The following is a 21,928-nucleotide window of genomic DNA, read 5'->3' as shown; positions in this document are numbered from 1 at the left end:
TGTCAGATTCCACATATGAGTGAGATATGTGATACTTGTATTTTTTCTGACTGATTTATTTCACTTAGCATGATACTATCCAGGTCCCTCCATGCTATCTCAAAAGGTAAGAATTTCTTCTTTTTTACTGCTACATAGTTTTCCATGGTACAAAATATACCAGGGCTTTTTTATCCACTCATTTACAGATGGGTATCTACTGATCTTAGCTATTGTAAATTCTGCTACTATGAACATAGGGGTGCATACATTCTCTGAAACACTAATTTGAAAAAATATATGCACCTCTCTTTTTATTGTAACATTATTTACAATAGCCAAGATTTAGAAGCAGCCCAAGTGCCCATTAGTAGATGAGTGGATAAAAAAAAAAAAAAGCCGTGCCACACAATAGAATACTAGTCAGCCATTAAAAAAAAAAAAAAAAGAAATCTTATCTTTTGCAACAGCATGAATGGATCTGGAGAATATTATTGTAAATAAAATAGTTAAATCAGAGAAAACAAATATCATAAGATTCCACTTAAAGGTGTATTCTAATGAACAAAATAAAATAACCAACAAAATAGAAACAGACTCATAGCTGTCAGAGGAGAGGCAGTAGGGAGGCTGGGTAAAAAAGGTAAAGGAATTAAGCAATAAATAAATAAATTTCATATACAGAAAACAATATAGTCATTCCCAGAAAGAAATGTGGATAGGGGAACCTGGAGAGGGTAAATGGGGGATAAATGATGATGGAAAAAGACATAGAGACGCAACGTGGGATAATGAACACAAAATACAGTATACAGATGATGTATTTTAGATTTGTATACCAACAACTTATATAATTTTATTCACTAACATAACCCCAATAAATTCTATAAAATTAAATTTTAAAAATAATAATGAATCTTGACAAATATTTAAGTGTTTAGCACAGTATTGTTATCTATAAGCACAATGTTGTACAACAGATCTCTGGAACTTTTTCAACTGGCATAACAGACATACTTTTCCCTTTGAGCAAGTCATTATGCTTCCCTCTCCCCAGCTCCCAGTAAGTACCACTCTACTCTCAGCTTCTATGAATATCATTACTTTAGATACCTCATTTAAATGGAATCATACATTCTTTGTCCTTCTGTGACTGGCTTATTTACTTAGCATAATGTCCTCAAGTTTCATCTATCTTGTCACATATGGCAGGATTTTCCTCTTTTTCAAAGACTGAATAATATTCCACTATATACACTGAGTGGCCAGATTATTATGATCTCTGAACACATAATAATCTGGCCACTCAGTGTGTATCCTATATAATAAAAGGCTAGTATGCAAATTGTCCCCTCGACCAGGAGTTCAACCAGCAGGCAGGCCGGCCAACCGTCTATGTCCCCTCCCCCTAGCCAGGCTGGCCAGACCCCACTAATGCACGAATTCATGCACCGGGCCTCTAATATACACTGGGTGGCCAGATTATTATGTGTTCAGAGATCATAATAATATGGCCACTCAGTGTATATAGATCACATTTTCTTTATCAAGTCATCTGTTGATAGACACTTAGGTTGCTTCCACTTCTTGGCTATTGTGAATAAGGCTGCAATGAACATGGGAGTGAAGAAAGCTATTCAAGGTCCTGATTTCAATTCCTGTGGATATATTCCCAGAAGTGGGATAGCTGGGTAATAAGGTAGGTGTACTTTTTTTGTGTGGAATTCTCATATTGTTTTAACAGTGGCTACACTATTTTACATTCCTATCACTAGTGCACAAAAGTCCCAATTTCTCCATATCTTTGTCACACTTGTTAGTTTCTGTCCCCCAAAAACTGAGCACAGGAAGAACTCAAAACCCTACCAAGTAAGTACTATTATTTACTGCTCTTTATATATTCAGAAAAAGAGCATGAAAGATGAAATAGTCTGTCCAAGGTCACATCATAGGTAAGTAGTGCAGTCAGGATCTCAACCCTGTTAGTTTGGGGGTAGATGCCCTGGAATCTTCTGAGTGACTGGGTGCGGGTGATAGCTGAAGGAGAGGACTAGGGGTCTGACTTCTAGGACTGGGTACAGAAGGATCCCAGTCTTTTGTTGTAATCAACTTTAGTGAGATACAGACACTACTGAGGTCAAGGGGTCCACTCTATTGATAGTGACAGAATAGTTTCATTGGCCTTTGGCTTTAAAGAAAGAGTAATAAATGATCATAATGACCTTAACCCAGGAGATAAGATTGAAAATTAATAGTCTAGGAGGGACACGACTCCTAGAAAGGACAGAAAAAATATATATATACAAAACTGTATTGTGCTGATCCATGGACTGAAGGAGCATTCAAGCTCTTCTTACTTTCTCTCTGGACACCAGCTACACCTGTTTCTGCTCCTCTGATTAGAGTTACTCTTGTTGCCTCCACACTGAAACTCTAATGCGGTAAACAAGGATTAACATGATGAGGACAAGATAGAAATAATGTCAAACTTCTCTCTTTAGTTGTTTCACACAGTGGCTTTGGTATTCAAAATATCACTTCTATGAATTCCCCTTTCTTTTCTGAGGATGGTAGAGCAAAAGTTAATGTGAGGATGGTAGAGCAAGAGTTAATGTGGGGCAGTGAGCACATTGGAGTGAAGAGTCTCTGAGTTTAAATTCTATCTAATTCAGCCACACTGAGCCTCAGCTTTCTTCTTTATAAAAGTGAGACTAAGCCCAGCTGGTGTGGCTCTGTGGTTGAGTGTCTACCCATGAAGCAGGAGGTCAGTGTAAGATTCCTGGTTAAGGCACATGCCTAGGTTGTGGGCTTGATCCCCAGTGAAGGAGGGAGGTGAGTAGTCAGCCAATCAATGATTCTCATCATTGATGTTTCTATCCTTCTCTCCCTCTCCTTTCTTCTCTCTCAAGTCAATTAAAACAACTTTTTTTTTTAAGTGAGACTAAGAAGTGCCCACATTGAGTCATATTTAAGTGCCCACATTGAATCATATTTAGTCATATCTGCAGCTTCAGAATGGGCAGTGGAGAGGGCACCGCTTATATTAAAAAAGAAGGGTTCTAACAGTTTTAGTCACTCCATACATGTGATATTCTGTTCTGCATATGTGTAAGAAAATAGGTCTGATTCTGCAAATCAGATCTTATCCATATATTTTCTAATACCTTGCTCTTATTGCAGGTACTTGAAAATGAGAAGGGAAGGAAGAAGGTATTGTCTACACAATCTTACTCTCCTACCAGTATCTGGCCTGGTGGTTTCACATACATTGCAGAGTCATGGCAGGGCCTATGGGGGCAAAGAGCAACCGGGCATTTGGTGGGGGGTACCTATGATGGCACACTGTCAGCCTCTGAACTTTGAAGAGCCAGCTCCTTCACCCTGAACGCAGAGAGGAAGGGTTGGATTTCATAATAGTTGACACCAGAAGATTTTGCTTTGTGCACTGTCCACCTTACAAGCCTCAGCTCAGCAATTTCTGGAGAAGACATACTGAAATGCACTCTGTTAGATCCTGTTGAACTGCCTGCATTAAAAGGTAATTGCATCATGGAGAAGTCTTCCATTCTCATTTGTCTCTGGGGACACCTGTGAAGATTGGTGTGGAGACATTTCCCCAGGTAAGGACTTGTGCTTCTCTCCTCCCCTACAAAAGACAGGCATTGCTGACAGGTTAAGAAACTAGTTGTGATATCCTCTCCACTTAAGTGACACAAATCAAAATGCTCATATTGTGTTATGTTCAGTAACACCATATACCAAAGGCACATACATGTGGCTCCTACTCTGTGAAAAGCAGCTTGTTAGGCACTATGAAAAATTGCTTGCATGTTTCTGATCTGAACTGATTAATGAATGAGGAGAGAGTTGGGCACTTTCTGTGTAAGTGAAGCACATATGTGGGAAACACTGCAAACATCACTATATTTAATCCTCCTGGTTGTAAGTTTTTTGTTTAGAAGTTTAAAGGTCAATAAAGTGTTGGCACAACCTGATGATAGAGCCACGTCCTTGAACATGGGACCCAGGGGGAGGTTCTCCATCTCACACTCTGCTGCCTGAAGATTCCACAGCATGCTACACAGGTTCTATTAAGAACCTCAGCTCACCTACTGGGGGAGGAAACAGATCAAAGTACACTCTTCAAGATCACTATATTCAGACAACATATTTCATCTTCTGGAATAATCTGCTGCTCCTTGTCTTTCCCTGAGGATCTCTGCAGAGACTGAATGAGAGAACAGCTTTGCAGGTGAGAACAAGGGAGAATCATTGCTCTGGGACCCCTCATCTCCTTTTTCTTCCCCTCTGTAGGGGAGTGATTCAGAATGCTACTGTTGGGTGTGTATGAAAATTTCTGGTTCATTTGTATTGAGAATTCTGCAGGGGAAAAGAAAGCACTTCCATTTGAGAAACTTGTAATTAGGAATCTAGGGTGTATAGGGAAGTACCCTAGTTCTTAGAGAAATTCTTGACTGACTAAAGTCAGGGTTTTGCTTTGGATTGGTAAATAAATGTGAGAAGAATTGAAAACTTGCCATTGGTAGCACAGAAAATGTAACAGCCCTTGGGAAGGAATATGCTGATTCAGATGACATTTATATAGCAGTTTGTAGACATACTATTCAAACATTATCTTCTTTAATCCTTGGTAACATTCTAAAATAGTCAGCTTTTTCCCCCTTGGATAAATAATGACTAGGAACATTAATTTCCCTGCTTAAAATTTCAAAAGAATAGTCTGGTACAAGAACTAAAATGCAGATGAGATTAATTGCTAACTTAAATTCATAGAAAATAAATGTAATGTTAGTAATCTTGGCTGAACTGTAATTTTCCTAACTTTTCCATGTTCATTTTAAGATTCTCCCATTTGGCACCATAAATATCATAACTTTCATGTGAATGGGTCTTAGAGTAGTAAAATAATGATGGTCATTCCTTATGTAAATTATCTTTATAAAGAGAAACAAATTGTGTCCGGTACTTTCCAATCAGTTAATATTAATTCACAAAAGTTCATGGACACCAAAAGTAGAACAAGGCTGAACCTTAAATGAATGGTCATTAAAGTAGGTAGATAAATGAATCTAGACTGCAGTGACTTTCTCCTGATATCTACAGAGGTTTGCAAATCCAAGTTTTAAAACAATTGGAGCCTCACAAGAATACTTTTCTCCATATTTCCTAACAGAGAGAGTTAGCCCGTACTTCCCAGGAATATAGCAACTAACACCATCCTCCTCCCCAGTTCTCCTGTAAGAACCCTATAAACTTCCACTTAGAAGTAATAGCTTAGTTTTGTGAAATATCATAGAGTTTAGGCAAAATTCTTGATTTTCCTTGTCCACTATTTTTAGTCAGCATGTTTGATCCAATAATCTTGAAATCCCAGTTTGATGCAGTGAATCAAAACAGACAAATGGTCTTCATATTATGTAGTAATATACACTATATACATCTCACCCTTAGGTTTAAGAATGGGATAAGGCTCAAGAAGAGGTAAGGATTGGGGATACGCTAAGTTAATCAGTTTTTAATATAATTTAAATATACAATTGAAAAGAAAAATTATTTCTGTTTCAGACCACATCAAAATGTCCCCCATAAAAAAGGCTGTATCAAAATGTCATAAAATCCACAGCACATATATGAAGTAATTTAGAGGCATTTTCTTTAGTTATGTACATGTTTTATTTCCTTTATTAGATTATGAGTTCTTAACAGGTAATCTATTCAAGTTTCTTCTAAGCTCACAGTTGCTCAGATTATTGATCATAGTTGTGTATATCAGTCAGGGTTCAAAGAGAAACAAAAGTAGATGTGTCCCAGGATTCAGCCTTCTGCACTTCTGTGTGGAAGTTCAGCAATTTCTGTAGGCTGTTTCTTCTCATATGATGTTGAAGACTAAACTACTAGAAGAGGTAGTCAGGAAAGAGAAAACAATTTAAAGTGGAAGAGAACAAGAACAAGCTAAACCCACAGCACAAGCTGGCCCTCACAGGAACAGAGACCTTGTCAATTCTTGCTGACTTTGACCTTGGGAGAATGGGTACCCTGCAGAAGCCAGGCTCCTTCATTAGGGATCTAAACACCCTGGACCAGATGACAGTGAAGGTGAAGGCAAACCCAGGGGACAGTGAAACCCTTGCCAGCCCAGCCACTGCCTCATGTCTCCAAGTCAGCTACAAAAAGCCTGCGACTCCATCCTGTCTTCCAAGTCCCCCATAGAATTCCCATGAAATCCAAAGGGAATTCCAGGAAATATAGTCCAGCCAAGCTTAAGTATACCTTACAAAGCCACAATAGTGAAGTTCTCAATCAATAGTATGGTGATTACCAGAGGGAACTAGGGTGGTGCAAGTGGAGGAGGTAAACGAGGGATAAATGATATTGGAAGGAGACTAGACTTTGGATGGTGAGCAGATGTGCAGATGATGTATTGCAGAACTGCACACTTGAAAGCTATATAATTGTATTGACCAATGTAACCCTAATAAATTCAATAAGAAGTCTCAATCAATGTTTATTGAGTGAATGAATAAATAAACAGGTTGATACTTAGATTTCCAGGCTAGTCACAAGTCCATTTACTTATAATGAAGCTCTACCAAAGTTTTGCTAAATAGAAAACAACTCCAGACTTAGGTAAGGAGAGAATTTATTTGAAAGGATTATTGCAAGAAGGAGAAAGGGGACTGTTATAATAGGGAGGGGGCACTAGTTCAACAGGGAGAACCCCAGACCATCTGAAAGTTCAAGCAGAAATGACTATTCTTTTGTAAAAAGGAGTAAGCAAGATACATGGAGTATCTTTCTGCCAGGGATGGCCTTCTGCTGCCAGTGCTGGGCCCAGGCTGAGTGTGGGTCAAAGATCAGTCCTGTGTAGAGGAGAGAGGCTTAAAGTTTAGTTAAATCCACTAACACTTTGTTAGCACATCAGAACTTTGTCCTGGTAGATTGGTTTGCTAACCATTTATGAGGGAATGTAAACAGGTCTAGAGAGAATCCTGAAAGGAAGCGAGGAATGCAAGAGAGGCAGGATGCATACAGCTCAGAGAATGTTTTACCCTGAGTTCAGCCTCTTCTTGGTAGGGAGTAAGAATGGGGTTATATGCTGACTCAATCCAGGGGAAGGAGAGAAAATGAACTCAAGTTTGGTTTAAAGCAGTTTGTTCTGAAATGTCAGTGGGGATTCACAGTTAGCTAATCATTCATGAGACAAACACTGGGAATTTGGAGCATCAGCATCTGGCTTTATTAGAGGTAAACAAGGAGGACAAGCATGTGCCTTAAGTCAGATGGGGGAAGGCTTGTTCCTTGCAGTGAGCCATTTCAGGAATGCTAAGTCAGTGGAAGAAATTCTTTAACCATTCATGTTTTCCAGGATAACAGGACTTGGGTAAAATTCAATATTGTCCATCTGCCAAAGAATTGCATCTACTGAAATACACTTTGACCCCAGCCTTTTGGCCAGCTTTGAGAATTAGCTCTACAAGTCTTCTTGCTTTACTGATTTGAAAGGTATTATTGAGGATTTATTGTATGTAAATTATATCTCAATTAAGCTGAACAACAGTAATAAAAATAGCCTGGAGAACGTTTAAAAAATATATAATTATACATCTCATATTCCCTTAAGAACTTTTAAACAACAAAATACCAGAAGCAGGATTAAGTAATTTTAATTTTTTTAGATGGCTCTAACATATAGTTGAGTTTGGAAAATGTTTCATTACATCATTTACTTGTCTCCTATATAAGGGCTCTTTAATTTTTTTGAGCTCTAGAAGCAAGAAAAGATATATGTTTTATTTAAGTTAAAGTGATAACAATAAAAATGGCTGATACATACTGAGTACTACTTCATGCCAGGCACCCTGTAAGATTTAAGATTAAATGTCTCATTCACCACATGCCAGATTCCATGGATTCTCCCCCATTTAAACCTCATCAGAAATTCTTGTGCAGAAAAAGGGTCACTCAATAGACTTTTTGGATGACAGTGTGGTTAAATTTTGCTTCTACTAATGATAATAATAAACAGGATACTGATTATAATCATTAGTTGAGTGCTTGCTATGTCCCAGACACTCTTCTAAGAAGCTTACATGTACTGATTTATTTAACTGTTTAATTACTCTGTAGTGCAGGTACTATAGTCATTGTCATTTATAGAGGAGAAAACCAAGGCAGAGGAATTAAGTAACTTGCCCTATGTCATATAGCTTCTAACTGGCAAAGTCAGGTTTGTCATGAATGGAAGCTTAATCTCAAAGGATGCTCATTCATGCTTAGAGAATATATTTCTTAATCTCTGTGAATCCTTAATTACTGGAAAGCTGGATGATGTAAAAATCAAAATAATGTTTTCAGAAATATATTTTTAAAGTTTAAAAACAGTACAAATAATTTCAGAAAGAGGCATCTGTGCTTTCTGCCAAACTTACCCTTCCTTAGAGTTAGTGAGGAGTTTAGTGAATGGGCACCAATGAAATGGCTGGGATAAAGGCCAGACCATTAGCTAGAACTGCCTATAGGGTCTGTATTGTGTCTTAGTATGTCGTCTAGCACTTCTCATTCCTTGATGTTTCTTGATCCCCTCTTTAGGGTAAGGTCCCTGCCAAGATGTTCCAATTACAAGGCCCACAACTGCTGCAGATGCTAGAGAAATCCTTGAGGAAATGCCTCCCTGAGTCCCTAAAGGTGAGAGTGGAACCTTCTAGGGAAAAAAGGAATAGCGACTGCCTATGAAAAAACGTGGGAAAGAGAATTAGCATCCACTGAGCCCCTGTTCTGTGTCAGGCACTCACTCATCTTGCATCTCACATAGTTCACATCATCTTGCTGCCAGGCAGGCATATTATATCCATGTAACCTAAGAGGATCTGGAGGCTCAGTTATATGACTTGACCAAGATCACACCAGTAGTGAGTGGCAATGCTATGATATGAACCCACTATGATCTTTGCTCTGTGATGACCCAAGATCATTCCCTGTGCCCTTCTAAGAGTAGTGTCAGATAGCAATGGAAGTGTTTCCAGAATTTCAAAGTTGGTTGTAACTAACACATTCATGTTTAAATTATTCTTTTCTAAACAATCAAGTAACTGATGAAAGGTTAACCATTATGATTCTCCTTTGAAATTAATAACAGATCAATTTCTATTTTGTCAAACCCAAATGTATTATGTTTCACTTGAGGTGACACGGAACTTTAGTTTTAGAAGTGGAACAATGAACTTTTACCATAGAGAAGGTTTGTTGGTTGTTTTTGTTTTATTTTTATTGCAATAATATATGTTGCAAAGGGACTAGAATATTACCAGGGATAAATGCCATAGCATTATGATCAAGCTATCAATTCACCAAAAAGACCAAAAAAAAATGCTAAAATGTATACAGAGACTCAGAGTACATGAAGTAAAAACTAATGGAACTGAAAGAAGAAATAGGTAAACCCACATATAATTTAAGACTCCAACACTCCTCTCTCAATAATTTAGGGAATAGACATAAAACCTATAAGGATATGGAAGAGCTGAACAATACTATGAGCCAACTTGAACTAACTGGTATTATGGAATATTTCCCTCAACAACAGTAGAATACATATTATTTTTAAATGCACATTGAACAATTGCCAAGATAGATGATATTTAAAATTTTTTTAAAGAATTGAAATAATATAAAGTATATCTTTGAACAATATGAAATTAAACTTAAAATTTAACAAAACCTGAGAAGTATCTGGAAAATACCTACATATTTAGAAATTATACAATACACTTATAAATAAATCATGCTTTAATGTCATACAAAAAATTAGAAAATACTTTATTGGAATGGGAATACACCATCTCTAAAGTTCTGGGATGCAACTAAAGCAAGAATAAGTGGGAAATATATAGCATTCTGTACTTGTACTATAAAAGAATAATGTTCTCAAATCCATGCTTTAAGCTTTCACCTTTAAAACTAGAAAAAATGAGTAAATTAATTCCAAAGCAAACAGAATTAAGAAAATTATAAAAGATAAGAGCTGAAGCCAATGAATTTGAGAGGAGAAAAACAATTAAGAAAACCAATGACTCCAAAATCTGTTTTTTTGAAAAGATTAATAGTCAAATTGACCAAGAAATTTAAAAAAAGACACAAATTTTCCATGTCGGGAATGAAATAGGGGACATTACTACAAACCCAATGGACATTATAAGGATAAATAAGGACATACTATTAGCAACATTAAGTACATAATTTTCACAATTTATGTCCTGCGAAAAGCACAAATTACCAAGTCACCGATTTTTCCAGGCACTCTGACACCATTTGTAGGGATCTTTTGTAGACTAAGCTGCAGGCATTTAGTGTAAACACAAATCACTGATTGTTCTGATTGCCATAGGGTAGGGCAATCATGAAGAAGGCAGGGTTTAGAGTCAGACTGTTGTGATTCCACAATTCACTGTTTCCTAGGAAACACTGCAAGAGTAAATATATATGAGGCTCTGTGTTCTTGGATATAACATGAGTAAAACTAGAAAGTCACTACTTTTTGGTAGATATTTCTGAACTTTACCAGGGTTAACAAATAAAATATGATAAAATTAATATCCGATACTTCTCAAACAGTTGCTAAGTATGAGTAATTACAGCAAGTACTTTACACAAACTCAAAGGTCTTACTTGAATCATACAAACAGAGAAACATTGTCTCTCAATTAATTCCCAGGCTTGAACCAGATAACAGACCTAGAACCCCTTGAATGAAGGGAAGAATGGGTGCCCTGGAGGAAGAATCACTACACTGTCAAAAATATGGTCATAGTGCCCTGGCTGGGTGGCTTAGTTGCCTGGAGCATCGTCTCATACACCAAAAGATTGCAGGATCAATTCCCTATTAGGGCACACACACAGGTTGCAGGTTCAATCCCCGTTCCGGGTGTGTACAGGAGGCAACCGATCGATGTTGCCTTTCACATCCATGTTTCTCTCTCCCTTCCTCTCTCTATAAAATTAATAAAAACATATCCTTGGGTGAGGATTTAAAAAAAGAAAATATAATCATTGTACAGTGTGTGTATGTGTGTGTGGATGGAGATTAAGTACCTTCATTATTTAAAAATTAGGTGTAACTATGTAAGTAAGTGGAATAAAATGGAAAGATATGTCACTGAATTCTTCATTGTGACTGTGAATAATTTTTCATTAATTTATTTTATATATCTGGATACTTGACCATATTTATATAATGTTCTCATGACCCCAAAATCTATTTCCATTGGAGTAATGAAGTAGACAGTTTGAAGTAGGTGCCCTACCAGTTACTTACCCTAATTTCATAGAAATAATTCTTATCCTGATGAAACATGGCACTGGTTCATCTCTTCCTAATAAGCTGACCTTCTCACTTTCTCATCAAGTACAGGTGTATGGGACTGTCTTCCACATGAACCAGGGAAACCCATTCAAGCTAAAGGCCCTGGTGGACAAGTGGCCTGATTTTAGTACAGTGGTTGTCCGCCCTCAGGAACAGGTAAGTTGCCAGATGTGGAATGCATACACTTCTATTTGCTATATGTGCCTACAATGCACATGGCAATATAGACTCAGGGAACAGAGAAATAAATCACAGTGATAGTGAACAAATCCTCATCCTCAAGTAGCTCACCTTTTGGAGGAAAAGGTAGCTAAGCAAGTAAATTACAATTTGATGAGAAGTATATAACAACAGAAGATGCATAACGTACAGAAATAGCACAGACAGAAGCTGATTAAACTGTGGAGGTTGAAGATGGAGGTCACAGGAAAAGCTTGGAGGCACATCTTAGTGGAACCTTTACCTGAACTATATTTTGTAGATAATTGTATTTTTTTAGGCTGACAAGGAAAAGAGGACATAGAAAGGGCAAGGACAATGAGTTGGGGTGATTCTAAAAAGTAAATTCGTAATACTAGAATTTCCATTTACATTTTGGGAAAACATTTAAAAATTAGTGAGACTCAATATCAAAAACAAAAATTATAAGTTCACTTTAAAACATCCAGTGAAATGATAAATTTATAACAAATACAAGTAGTATACCTTTCAGACAAATAAAAATTACTTTTAAAGCCACTAAATTAGACAATATATAAAATGAATAAATTTGCGTTAATAACAAAAACTAAGCTGAAATAAAATTATAAAATAAATTAAATAATTATAACCTTTATCTTAAATATGTTAGTGGTATCATTGCTTACCATGAGTGCATTTTGTACATTTTCTAACTAGTTCAAAAAGGCTGTTTAATTCTGCACTAATCCTGGTAATGTTTTCCTGTGCCTCCTTCTTTTAACAATCTCATCTGTTTTTTTAGTAATTTTAGGGGATCTTTCTAAGTAAGCAGTTCCTTTGTTCTTCTAGAACTACAATGAGTATAACCATAGTATTGCTTTAAGAATGCATTTCTAACCAGTTTTCATCTTTTTTGGCTTCATTAAACATAGATGGAGATTTAATCCAGGGTAATCTGCAACCAAATTTGAAACTATCATGTTCATAGTTTTTTTGTTCTGTACCTGTTTGAAATGTAGTAAAATTTATTATTGCAACAGAAGCTTTTCCTTGTCAACTTCTTGTCGTTCATCCTGAGGAGAAGGATGGAAATACAGAAGAATGCTTTCTAAGTAGTTATGTCTTTGTTTAATTTGAAATTTTAATGCAATATATGGGTAAAAATAGTATTGTTCTGCAATTTTACATCATAAATTGAATACTTGAGTCTCTCATCTTGATCACATGATTTAAATGATTCAGAAATAATTATAATTCATCAATAAAAATACCAATATTTTAGTACTTAAATATATCACAGTGTAATGGAATCAAAAAAAGTATTGCAATCATGGACTACATGGATTTGCTTAATTTCCTGATCACCAACGACAACAGGAGATGGTTGATAACTGGGATCATTACATCAATACTTACCAAATCTACTCCAAGGACCCCAAGAACTGTCAGGAATTGCTTGTCTCACCAGAAGTCATCAATTGGAAACAGCATTTGCAGATCCAAAGTAAGTAAACTGAGTAGGAAGTATACTCTGCCCTGATAATTTCCCCTATGACTCTTATCTTTCTCCATACTTCAAACCCTCAGCCTGGTGTCAGTTTTTTTTTACTCAGCTGTGAATATAACCCATAATGGGGAAAAACACCCTCAAAGCTTGCAAGAAACAAAAGGGGGGGGGGCTTCATATAGGGAAACAACATAACACCTTGATAGCCAAGATTTTATGCCATATTTTGCAGACTTATCCAGAACCACTTAAAATGATTAGGAGCCAGAGTAGAGCTTCCCTCAGGTCCCCAGGGCTTTCCATGCCTGGAATAAGAATGACAAGTCCTGCCTTACAGCACCTCCTAGGTCATTAAGGAAACTGTCGTGGTTATGAGCGTGCCATCCAGAATCACACTCCCTAGGATGGCATTTGTCTGTTACTTGCTATGTCATCCTAGCCACTGAATTATCCTCACTGAGTCATATATAAAAATGAGGATAACAATGGTAGCTAAAACACAGGGGCATTGAAAAGATTAGATAACATGTTGAACAGGAAAATTGTGTAGCACAATACCTGGCTGTGTCAATTAACTTGGACTGCAGAGCAAACCTCATAATTCTGTGAATCAACATTTGGGCTGGGTTTTGCAAGGCAGTTTTTCTGCTGGTTTTATCTGGATTTATTCTTGCAGCAGTAGGGTGTTAATGGAGGGACTATGTGTTGGTTGCTCTAGTATGGCATCACTCACATGCCTGAATGACTGTTCTGGCTGTTGGTGCTGGCCACCATAGTGACAGCATGATAGAAGCACAAGTCCTTAGCTGACTAGCCTAATCCTATCCATATAGTGTTGGTCTCAAGGAAATCAGGAGCACAAAGAAAGCCCAGGTTGCAAGCCCCCTTTAGCCTCTCCATGCATCAAATTTACTCTTTCCCAGTGGGAAAAGCAAGCCATATGGGCAAGGCCAGATGCAGTGCCTGAGAGGACTATTCCAGGGAAAAGATACAAAGAGATGTGGGCACATTGTGGGTTATTCCTGCAGCAATCGGCCATACTATGAACAGAGTAAGCACACAAGAGATGTTGGCTACTATTGTTTTATAATGCACCTCCTGTGATTATGAAAACAATATGTTCATGTAACCCAGAAACTTGGTTCCAGTCTTTGTATGAAAACAATATGTTCATGTAACACAGAAACTTGGTTCCATTCTTTGCATTGCCACAAATGGTATGAACCTGGTTGTGAATGAATCTCTGAGCATGTTCAGTGCACAAATCCTGACTATAATCACACGTTGGCAGTACTAAGCCAGAACCCAGGTTTTTAGACTGTAAATGTAGACACGTACCACTCTACTGGACAGCTTCTCCATAAAATGCACTGAAATAATTGCATGTCTCCTTAAAACCCCATCTAGGTTCCCAGTCCAACCTGAATGAGGTGATACAAAATCTCGCAGCCAGGAAATCCTTCAAAGTCAAGCACACAGAGCGCTTTCTCTATGCGGAACTTGACACTGTAAAGAAACTGATTCCTTCCTTGTTGGATGTAAAGAACTTAGCACCTGGTGGTGGCAAACCCAAGGCCATGTAAGTTTCATAAAAGTTACTGCACTACTCACACCTCCCATTCCTGAAGTAGCCTCCCAACTTCTCTTTCTGCTTTCACTCCTGCTCCCCCTACAGTCAATATTCTTCAAAGCAGCCCAAATCATTGTTTAAGAAATGTATTATACACAGTAGGGACAAGAACAAATATAATAAGTACTCATGGACTTTACTTTTCTCTTGGAAACTCCATAGCAATCAAGAAATGTTTAAACTCTCATCCCTGGATGTTACCCACGCTGCCCTGGTGGATAAATTCTGGCATTTTGGTGGCAATGAGAGGAGCCAGAGATTCATCGAGCGCTGTATACAGAGCTTCCCCACATTCTGTCTGCTGGGGCCTGAGGGGAACCCTGTGTGCTGGGACCTGATGGACCAGACAGGAGAGATACGGATGGCAGGCACCCTGCCTGAGTACCGGAAGCAGGGCCTCATCTCCTATATCATCTATATCCAGTCCCAGGCTCTAAACAACCTTGGCTTCCCTGTGTATTCTCACACTGACAAGAATAACAAAATTATGCAGAAAATGAGTTACAATCTGCATCATATCCGCATGCCCTGTACTTGGAACCAGTGGAACTGTGTGCCTCTGTGACTCCGTCCTACAAACAAGTATCAGATGGGCCCCAACATGTGGCTGGGGCAATGGATGGGTGGGCAGAGAGAAAGAATAAATTGTACATAATTTTAATTATCAGTAAAGCAGTGGGCTCTGGGGAGGCAGTGCAAATATTCAATACCATGTTCCCTGCACTCAAGTCACTGCTGGCTTCCCTTAGATGTCTCAGGTTGACGCAGCCCCAGGCACTCCACATGGTTTAGTTCCCTACACTTCTGGGCATCTCCATGATACTCTCATCAGCTGCATATTGTCTGTAATGGCTTCTCCTGGAACTCATAGTGTGTGAATGTGTAGAGCCTTGTCAGATTTTCCAGGGAGAGGTATAGTTTCTCAGCATTATGACTTATTCTTCGCTCTTTCTATGGTCTTTCTCTTAATGAATGATCAGCAAGTGGACCTGCTCAGTAGGTCTGTAGAGATCATCCTCTCCTCTTATTGCTGCTTTCTCAATACATTAAAGGGTTATATACAAATATGTATAAAATACTAAGTTAAACATAGTGTACATGATATGGCAGGGAGAGTTTTGAAGAAAAAGATTAACTTATATTAGCCTGTCCCTTCCTCACTCCCACACCAGGGAAAATGATTCAATGTTGCTTCTTTTTTTTACCATTCTAATTATTTTGTTTTTATTATTTAAAGTATTACATGTAGTAGTGCATATATCTTCTTTCCCCCCCCACACATTGACTTTCCCCCAGCCTCCCCTACCCACTGTCTCATGCCCTCATCCCATCCCCACTCTCAGTGTCTTGTGTCCATTGGTTGTGCTTATATGCAAGCATACAAGTCCTTTGGTTGATCTCTTTCTCCTCCTCCCCAACACTCCCCTGCTTTCCTGCTGTAAATTGATAGTCTGTTTGATGCTTTACTGCCTCTGTATCTATCTTTTTGTTCATCAGGTTATAATGTTCTTTATTTTCCATAAATGAGTGAGATCATGTGGTATTTTTCTTTCATTGCCTGGCTTATTTCACTTAACATAATGCTCTCCAGTTCCATCCATGCTGCTGCAAATGGTAAAAATTTCTTCTTTTTTATAGCAGCGTAGTATTCTATTGTGAACAGAAAGTATATATGCACCCCTATGTTCATAGCAGCACAATTTACAATAGCTAAGATTTAAAAACAGCCCAAATGCCCATCAGTAGATGAGTGGATTAGAAAACTATGGAACAGCTACTCAATGTTGCTTCTTAAAGCAGAGCTTTCTAAATCCACCCAAACCCCAAACAATAAAGAGACTTTGTGTTTGATTGTACAAGTTGAAGTGAAGTGGTTCTTGATGGGAAGAGACTGGGTTGGGTTTATGGAGAGTGGGAAGACCCAGACCCAGGGAGGTGGCTATTTATTGAGAATAAAGAATTTTAGGGGGAGGGCAGTACATCATGGATACCTACTGTTTCACTTGACCTTGGCACATTATTTCAGGATGCCTAAATTCTATGCAGTTCAGAATTATGCTCAACTAAAAATGTGGAGCAATTTTTGTCCTGGTTGGATCAGGGTAGTTTGGAGAGTTTCCTGCCCCAACATTTCAACAGAAACAGCACTACACCTTGGCACTGGGCAACAAAGAGAGCACTGGACTGAAGACAGTCACCTGGACTAAGAACCTGTGTGCTTGTGGTCCATCTACAACTAGAATTAGGCTGCGGAATTGAGGATGAAGGCCCCACAAACAGAAACCAATGTGTGAGGTTTAATTTCTTGTTCACTCAAAAGAGTGGAGGCTCAGTTTAGAGAAGGGATTCTCAACCTTGGTACAATGTGCATTATAGAGGGGAAACGTCTTTGTTATTGGGCCATCCTGTGCATTTATAGGGTATGGAGCAGGATCCCTGCCCACTACTCAATGAATGTCAGTAACACTTTCCATTCCAGTTATGACAACTTAAAATATCTCCAACTCTTGATAACCTCCACTGGTGGCAAAATCAACTTCAGTTGAGAGCCACTGGTTTAGGAGTTGAGGTTCTCCCACTTTAAGATACATCTGAAGCATTTCAGGGGATTTTTAATACAGATATTAGATTTTCTGATTCTGTAGATTTGGGGTAGAGTCCCAGATTTACATTTCTAACAAGTTTTCTGATGCTGCTGGTCCAGGAGCCATAGAACTATAGATGAAAATTAACATTGCACACTTCTTAGATATATTGTTTACCTTAGTATTTATAATGTAAAATGTTTTGAAATCTATTTTTATTGATTTCAGAAAGGAAGGGAGAGAGAGGGAGATATAGAAACATCAGTGATGAGAAAGAATCATTGATCAGCTGCTTCCTGCATGCCCCTACTGAGGATTAAGCCCTCAACCTGCTCATGTACCCTTGACTGGGATTGAACCCGGGGACCCTTTAGTCTCCAGGCCGACACTCTATCCATTGAGCCAAACTGACTAGGGCAATGTAAATTTTTTTCTAATTGATATGTCTTATTTCATAAAATTATTTTTTCAATTAAATAGACATTCAATATTTTATATTCACTGCAGCTATATGTTACTAGAGGCCAAGTGCACAAAAATTTGTGCACTTGGGGGTCATTCTGCCCGGCCAGCACCCTCTCGCAGTCTGAGACCCCTTGGGGGATGTCCGACTGCAGCTCAGGCCCGTTCCCCTGTGGCCGCCTCTGCCAAAGGGGTGATGCCAGTATCAGGCCTGCGCCATGGTCTCTGATGAACTGGGGGTTGGGGGGGGGGCAGGACTACCATGGCCTGCCTGGAAGCGCAGGCTCACTGGCCCCACCCCCTGCCCACTGGTCATTCTGGAATGTTGTTCCACCATCTGGTCTAATTAGAATATTAGCTCTTTACTATATAGCATAGTAGATAGTTATATAATTTACAACATAATTTCCCCAATAAGTTTAGATCCACCCTCGCTCCATACATAGTTATTACAATATTATTGACTATACCAGAGGCCCAGTGCATGACATGCATGCACTGGGGGTGGGGGGGTGGGTCCCTCAGCCTGGCCTGCACCCTCTTGCAGTCAGGTACCCCTTGGGAGACGTCTGACTGGTCCTTAGCGTTGCTGCGGAGGCAGGAGAGGCTCTCACCACAGCTGCTGTGCTCACTAGCTGTGAGCCCAGCTTCAGGCTGAGTGGCGGACCCCTTGTGGGAGCACACTGACCACCAGGGGGCAGCTCCAGAATTGAGCGTCTGTCCCCTGGTTGTCAGTGCACATCATAGCAACCGGTCGTTCCACTATTCAGTCAATTTGCATATTAGGGTTTTATTATATAGGACTAGAGGCCTGGTGCACGAAATTGAGTTGTATAAGTTTCCTATAAATGTTGGAGATTAAACCTTTATCAGTGATAACATTTGGAAATATCTTCTCCCATGCAAAACAACAAGAAAGTGGGCTTTCTTGTTGTTTTGTTGATCGTTTCTCTTGCTGTGCAAAAGCTTTTTATTTTGATGTAGTCTCATTTGTTTATTTTCTCTTTAGTTTCCATTGCTTTAGGAGCAGTATCAGTGAAGAAATTGCTTCGGCATATGTCTGAGATTTCTCTGCCTGTGGATTCCTCTAGTATTTTTATGGTTTCCCATCTTATGTTTAAGTCCTTTATCCATTTTGAGTTTATTTTTGTGTATGGTGTAAGTTGGTGGTCTAGTTTCATTTTTTGCATGTATCTGTCCAATTTTCCCAACACCATTTATTAAAGAGACTGTCTTGACTCCATTGTATGTTCATGACTCTTTTGTTGAATATTAATTGAGCATAGTGGTTTGGGTCAATATCTGGGTTCTCTATTCTACTCCATTGATCTATATGTCTGTTCTTGTGCCAGTACCAGGCTGTTTTGAGAACAGTAGCTTTGTAATACAGCTTGAAATCTGGTATTGAGATCCCACCTACATTATTCTTCTTTCTCAGGATTTCTGTGACTATTTGGGGTCTTTTTATATTCCAGATGAATTTTTGGAGAGTTCTTTCTGGGTCTGTGAAATATGCCATTGGTATTTTAATGGGGAATGCATTGAATCTATAGATTGCTTTGGGTAGTATGGACATTTTAATGATGTTGATTCTACCAATCCATGAACATGGTATGTTCTTCCATCTGCTTATGTCTTCCTCTATCTCTTTTTAAGTGTCCTGTAGTTTTCCGCATATAGGTTTTTTACCTCCTTAGTTAAGTTTATTCCTACGTATATTAATTTTTTTTTGGTGTGATGGTAAATGGGATTGCTTTTTTAGTCTCTAAAAAATAGAGAACACTAATTTCACTATTGGTATATAAAAATGCCATAGATTTCTTGGCATTAATTTTGTATCCTGCTACATTGCTGAATTCATTTATTAAGTCCAATAGTTTTTTGATGGAGTCTTTAGAGTTTTTTAGGTACAATATCATGTCATCTGCAAATAAGGACAGTTTTACTTCTTTTCCAATTTGGATGCCTTTTATTTCTTTTTCTTGTCTAATTGCAATGGCTAGTATTTCCAGTACTATGTCGAACAGGAGTGGTGAGAGTGGGCATCTCTGTTTTGTTCCTGTTCTTAGGAGAAATGGTTTTAGTTTTTACCCATTAAATATGATGTTGGCTGTGGGTTTATCATATATGGTTTTTAATATGTAGAGGTATGGTCCTTCTATTCCCATCTTGCTGAGAGTTTTTTTTATCAAGAAAGGGTGTTGGATTTTGTCAAATGCTTTATCTGCATCAATTGATATGACTATGTGATTTTTAACTCTCAATTTGTTATGTGATGTATCACATTTATTGATTTGCAGATATTGTACCATCTTTGCATCCCTGGGATAAATCCTATCTTTCTGATGTACTGCTGGATTCTTTTTGCAGAATATTGTTGAGGATTTTGGCATCTATGTTCATGAGGGATATTGGCCTGTAGTTCTCTTTCATTGTGTAGTTTTTATCTGGTTTTGGTATTAGGGTGATGCTGGCTTCATAGAAGGAGCTTGGAAGAGTCCTTTCTTCTTGAATTTTTTGAAATAGTCTCAGGAGGATAGGTTTTAGTTCTTCCTTGAATGTTTGGTAATATTCCCCTGTGAAGCCATCTGGCCCCAGGCTTTTGTTTGCTAGAAGCTTTTGGATGACTGCTTTAATTTCTTCCATAGTTATTGGACTATTGAGATGTTTAGATTCTTCCTGATTGAGTTTTGGAAGGTTGTATTTTTCTAGGAATATGTCCATTTCCTCCAGGTTGTCTACTTAGTTGGAATAGAATTGTTCATAGTATTTTTTAAAAATCCTTTGTATTTCTGTGGGGTCTGTTGTTATTTCTCCTCTTTCATTTCTGATTTTGTTTATTTGTGTCTTCTCTCTTTGCTTCTTGGTGAGCCTGGCTAAAGGTTCATCAATCTTGTTTATCTTTTCAAAGAACCAGCTTTGGTTTTGTTGATCTTTTGTGTTGTTTTTTTGGTCTCTATGTCTTTTATCTCCGCTCTGACCTTTATTATTTCCTTCCTTCTGTTTACCCTGGGCTTTTCTTGTTACTCCCTTTCTAACTCTTTGAGATGTAGGGTTAGATAATTTATTATCATTGTTTCTTGTTTTTTTGCAGTAGGCTTGTAGATCTATGAACTTCCCACTCAAGACTGCTTTCACTGTGTCTCATAGATTTTGGATTGTTGTGTTTTCGTTGTCGCTTGCTGCCATGATGTTTTTTATTTCTTCTTTGATCTCTCTGGTAACCCAGTCATTGTTTAATTTAGTCTCCATGTGTTTGATTTTTTTTGGATTGCTTTTATTGTAGTTGATTTCCAGTTTTATGCCATTGTGATCTGAGAAGATGCTTGATATGATTTTTATCTACTTTAATTTGAAGAGATTTTTCCTGGGTCTATATTTGAAAATGACCCATGTGCACTTGAGAAGAATGTATATTTTGTGGCTTTGGGGTGAAATTTTCTGAAGATGTCAATTAAGTCATTCTGGTGTAGACAGTCATTTAGGATTGATGTTTCTTTGCTGATTTTTTGTCTAGAGAATTTATCCAGTGATGTCAGTGGTGTATTAAAGTCCCCTACTATGATTGTATTATTGTCCATTGCTCCCTTGATATCTTTCAGGAGTGTTTTTATGTATTGGGGTGCTCCTGCATTGGTTGCATATATGTTTATCAAGGTTATATCCTCCTGTTGTATCTATCCCTTTAGTATTATGAAGTGGCCTTTCTTATCTCTTGTTATGGCCTTTACTTTGAGGTCTATTTTGTCAGATATAAGTGTAGCTACGCCAGCTTTTTTTTATTTCCATTTGCCTAAAAGACATTTTTTTTATACCTTCAATTTCAATCTGTGTGAGTCCCTTTTTATGAGGTGGGTCTCTTGTAGACAGCATATACATGGGTCATGTTTTTTTTATCTTTTCAGCCACTCGATTTCTTTTGATTGGAGCATTTAGTCTGTTTATGTTTAAAGTTATTATTGAAAGGTACATGTTTGTAGCCATTTTTATTTTTTGTGCCTATGTTCCTTCTTACTTTTTTATTTCTTCTTTTTATACCAGTCCCTTTAGCATTTCTTGCATTGCTGGCTTGGTAGTTATAAACTCCTTTAGCCCCCCCACCCTTTTTTTTTTTTTTTTGGTCTGTGAAGCTCCTTATTTCCCTTTCAATTTTGAATGTTAGTCTTGCTGGATAGATTATTCTTGAATTCAGTCCATTGCTTTGC

At 38.1% G+C, this 21,928-nt stretch overlaps 1 protein-coding gene across 4 annotated transcripts in view; it reads left to right on the top strand.

Moving 5' to 3' along the window:
- Nucleotides 1-16,578, top strand: part of LOC307110059 (glycine N-phenylacetyltransferase-like) — a gene marked incomplete at its 3' end in the record, with an annotated part of 39,256 nt that extends 22,678 nt beyond the window's left edge. Inside the window, exons 1-7 of one of the 4 annotated variants that reach the window (XM_079789103.1) lie at nt 4,103-4,231; nt 7,367-7,503; nt 8,590-8,685; nt 11,408-11,515; nt 12,917-13,043; nt 14,454-14,625; nt 14,839-16,578. In XM_079789103.1, coding sequence (XP_079645229.1) covers nt 8,608-8,685; nt 11,408-11,515; nt 12,917-13,043; nt 14,454-14,625; nt 14,839-15,241 — 888 coding nt within the window. In that variant the 5' untranslated portion in view covers nt 4,103-4,231; nt 7,367-7,503; nt 8,590-8,607. Of the gene's footprint in view, nt 3,600-4,102; nt 4,232-7,366; nt 7,504-8,589; nt 8,686-11,402; nt 11,516-12,916; nt 13,044-14,453; nt 14,626-14,838 lie in introns of those variants that run through there. The other 3 variants (XM_079789104.1, XM_079789102.1, XM_079789106.1) reach the window with 3 other exon arrangements.
- Nucleotides 16,579-21,928: the final 5,350 nt, after the last annotated feature.

This window comes from Cnephaeus nilssonii (assembly GCF_951640355.1).
Source record: "Cnephaeus nilssonii genome assembly, chromosome: 13".
In the NCBI taxonomy this organism is placed as follows: Eukaryota; Metazoa; Chordata; class Mammalia; order Chiroptera; family Vespertilionidae; genus Cnephaeus; species Cnephaeus nilssonii.
The sequence above is the reverse complement of the archived record's forward strand: the minus strand, read 5'-3'. Positions and strand labels throughout refer to the sequence as shown.